Source organism: Chenopodium quinoa, unplaced genomic scaffold, assembly GCF_001683475.1.
Source record: "Chenopodium quinoa cultivar QQ74 unplaced genomic scaffold, ASM168347v1, whole genome shotgun sequence".
NCBI classification, from domain to species: Eukaryota; Viridiplantae; Streptophyta; class Magnoliopsida; order Caryophyllales; family Amaranthaceae; genus Chenopodium; species Chenopodium quinoa.
In genome coordinates this window covers 4,905,603-4,909,550 of record NW_018743389.1, presented here as the reverse complement: position 1 = coordinate 4,909,550, position 3,948 = coordinate 4,905,603, and the positions used below count along the sequence as shown (strand labels likewise).

At 48.4% G+C, this 3,948-nt stretch overlaps 1 protein-coding gene across 1 annotated transcript; it reads right to left on the bottom strand.

The window, feature by feature from the left end:
- Positions 1-2,602: 2,602 nt before the first annotated feature.
- On the bottom strand, positions 2,603-3,681 carry LOC110738513. The gene is made up of 2 exons (XM_021918924.1): positions 3,291-3,681; positions 2,603-3,216 (listed from the first exon to the last, which is right to left on the bottom strand). The coding sequence occupies exons 1-2, from the start codon at positions 3,679-3,681 to the stop codon at positions 2,603-2,605; spliced, it is 1,005 nt and encodes a 334-aa protein (XP_021774616.1).
- Positions 3,682-3,948: the final 267 nt, after the last annotated feature.

Here is a 3,948-nt window from a genome sequence, read left to right as displayed (position 1 = left end):
CCTCTAGAGCACCGACTGCCGAGGCCACAGGCGGCCAAGAAGTACTCGTCATAGAGCCACTTGAAGCTCGGGACGCAGTTTAGGGGTACTTGCTCTCGTACCCCTGAAGTAGAGTTCACCCTAGTCTCTACTTTGAAGAGTCCTTTGTCTAGGATCTCTTTTTTAGCCTTTGGGGGAACAGGCGGCATGCTGCGGCCGCCTGCGAGAAGAGGCGGATCCCTGTTCCACTTGTTAAAACGTTTGTTCAGCTCCGTGTCTGAACTCTCGATAATAAGGAAGGTGTTCCGCCAATCCTTCCATTTGTTTGCCTTACCTCTCGTCATGAGGTAACCCCTATGGCTTGTTAATTGATACCAGCCGGTACCTCCCGACTTAGGGGTCCGGCTGAGATAGTTCATGTGGGCGAAAGCCTCAAAACTTGGCTCCACCCCGTTCAGTTCGCACCCGGCCACATAGCCGAGTACGTTTACCCAAGAGTTGGGGGCTAACTGCCATAACCCCAGATCATACCCATCTAAAATCCGCTGAACAGCCGGATGTAATGGGAAGCGCAGTCCAGCTTTGATGGCCGCCACATAGCAGCCAAAACAGCCGTCACCATAGCTGGTACCAGCCGGCCAGACGACAATATCTTCTGGATCCGGCACAAACAGTAAATACTCCGGGCCCATTTTGTGGTTAGCAATAAAGCTCGCCACGTTGTCTCGCATGGTTGCAATGCGGCCCCGGGGTACCCTGCAGTAGTAGGGGGCGTTTTCCTCTCTGTAAGAAGCGGATGGCTCTGCCCAATTATCCCCCTTCTCCATTGCATGAGAACTTCTCGCCTCTTGTAGGCGGCTATGTTTTTCTTCTGAGCCAGAAGAACTATGGTCAGAAGAGCTGGATTCGGACTCGTCCCCTGACGAGTCCGAAGAGGACGACTCCTCCCCTCTCCTAGAGGGGCCCGCCTCCTCTCCCTTAGAAGGAGCAGAAGGTAAATTAGACATGTCCACGGTAAGATGGGAAGGGAACACCTTGGTCCCTCTCTCAGAACTGTCAGCTTGACAGTCGCCTCGTTCTACATCTGGCGCCTGGTCAGATGTTTCACTAAGGAGCACCCTTTGGGAGGAGCCGTCTGAGTTTGATATCATAGCAGTCTTTTTTGTTCTGGCCATCACGTTCTGCATAGACACAGATTCAGTCGGACTTTGTATAAAGGGCAAAGATGGGTCCAGAAAAGGGCAGGCGGCACTCCTAGTCCTAGATTCAGCCGTCCCCGGTGACCGGCTGATCACTAACTTAGGGCGTGTCGTGTGCTTCCATGGTGCCATTTCAAAAAATAAAAAGAAAATTAAGAGTAAGAGAACTGAGTTACCTGAACGGGTGACGGTTGATGAAGTCCTGGAAATTCGGGTCTGTCGGCTTGTCAGAACAGGCGGTAGGCAGAAAAAGTCCGAAAATGTCAGAGCAAGTTCAGGGGTCCGAATGTTCTCGCAAAAGTTCTCAAATGTGAAAATGACCGAAGTCAGCACTTCCTTTTATAGGCAAAATGAGAAGGCGAAGGGTCGCTTCCAAATTCAAATTTGGGCGGGAAAATCTCTCGGCCGTCTGCAAGGTGACACCTGTAACGGGCCGTCGCCTGTCACCGTGCGACACCTGTCACAGGCGACACGTGACCAGTCGCGTGCCACCTGTGAGGGGCAAATGATTAGGGGATTTTTATCCACCAATCACCATCTGACAAGTGGACCAACCAGGTTCCGCCACGTGTCCTTCACAAAGGCCAACAGGAGCTTGCCACGTGTCAATCACAGATACGTCCTCCATGGACCACTTAAGACACGCCACGTGTCCACCCATGCCAAATGGGAAAACCGGCCATCAAGGCCCAGTCCAGTCTAGAGGCCCGGTCAGCCCTAGGTTTACCTTAAACCTAGAGAGTTGCACGCTTCCCAAGGCTATAAATACTCGATTAATCCTCATTAATCAAGGAACGGAATAATTAAGAGATCAAGCAGAGAAGAACAGACTTATTAACGACCGGCTGATCTCGCTAACAACGCAGATTACCAACACTAAGCACTCTCACCTAGAGAGATCTGATTACTTTAATTTCTGTATTGATTACTCCTTAATCAGGTACTAACTTGACCGTTGGAGGCGGAGCTCTCAGGAGTCTCCGTTATTTTGCAGGTACAGGCGTCCGGTTCCAGTCTCGGAATTGTAACTCTCCCGCAGGACATCAGAAAACCCCGAAACAATTATGATTAGAAAACTTGTGATTTATTTAATATGTTGTTTTTTTAATTGAAGTGGATGGGTCGGTCCATGGAGGTCATCAACAGGACACTGGAGGAGTATTCGAGCCTATCGCGTGATACAAGAGCAATGGCTAGGCGCTACGAGCTGATTGGAGGGCGATGATGGGGTTGTGAACTTGCTGTTTTTTATTTTTATTTGACTTGTACGCATTTCGTTTATATACTATTTATTCGTCATGTACTTTAAGGATTGAACAACTGTTTTTGTGGTTTTGTTGAAACTTTGTTTAATTAAGTTAAATTCGTTGCAAATTACATAACTACAACTGTTTAACATAAATGAGAGTACAAAAATATGTTCATTATCTAAATAAGGCATCCCACATGTTCCTTCTAGCTGTGTAACGCTGATCCCAACCTTCAACACTTGGGTCGTGGTTCTCAGTCCACCAACTTGCAATCGGGGGAAGTGGCGAATCTGGTGCAAGTTCAATACAAATAAAATGTGAGCCCCCAACTGTAGCGATGACAAACTCTCGCTCCGGTGCTGTGACCCCCCTTCTTGCCCGCAACGGCAATATCGTGAGGCATGGGTAGTAGCAGGTTGGTGTTTGGCCTACACCAAGAATAATAACCGCTGCGTTGAACCAAGTCGCAATAGGAAATAAATCTTGAATTGCAGCCATCCAATGACGGGAATCAACCGCCCCACCGTCCCATCGAATACGCTCCACATTGATCTCAAGTCTTCCAAGCCCATAAATCCTCTCATATAGGGCTCGATAACCGAGGACCTCATTCGCTATTGTTTCTCGAGCGTCATACCATCGGCCTTGATCACCGAAGAAGAACTCGGCCACACAACGAAACCCACAGTTCCCATCTCCAATGACATCCTTCCATCCTGTGATGTAAGGCAACATCGGCCCTGGAAGCGAGTGTCGATAACGGCTTTGGCTAATGTCATTTACATCTCCTGCAGAAATGTAGGGTTCAGTTAATAGTTTAGTAAACGCTGACTTATGTGAAAAACACAACACTTAATCGTACCTGTTTTCCGTGCGCCACGTTTAGTGTATTGGCGGTTTACATGTTCAAAATAAGAACGATCACGTCTTGTATCATTGTTTCTTGGTCGACCACGAACCCGGTGGTTTACAACAGGCTCTCTGAGGTCAGAATGATCCGGATGCAGCTCCTCTTCAATGATGCGAGATACGTTTCGAAGAACAGCAGGATCACTACCGATTACCTCCTCCATCAGAGAACGAAAATGTGCGGCGTCCTCGGTCGAGTCATTGCCAGGCAGCGTCCCATCATCACCAGAACCAATAACCAAGGTCCTCCAGAACGGGTGAATTTGCCTTATGTACAATCTTGTCCTAGCAACTAGCGAATCATGTATCTGGCAAGCACAGGGCAAACCGTGGGTCACACGCATTGCACATCCACATCGTTCGTGCACTTGATAACTCAGCTCCCTCATCCTCCTTGTCTCCTCATCGAGAACCTTCAAACAATGCCGAGACACCTTCCCGTTTATACGTGACAGTGGCAACTGTCAGTACTTTTGACCTATCTTCGACCTAGAAGCCTCCAAACCATTACGAATTGCGATGATCTGATTACCAATGTGGTTATGAACTCGAGCCCATACGGTATTCAAAGAACCTGCACATTACAAAGAAAAACCGTTATGATTTGTAAC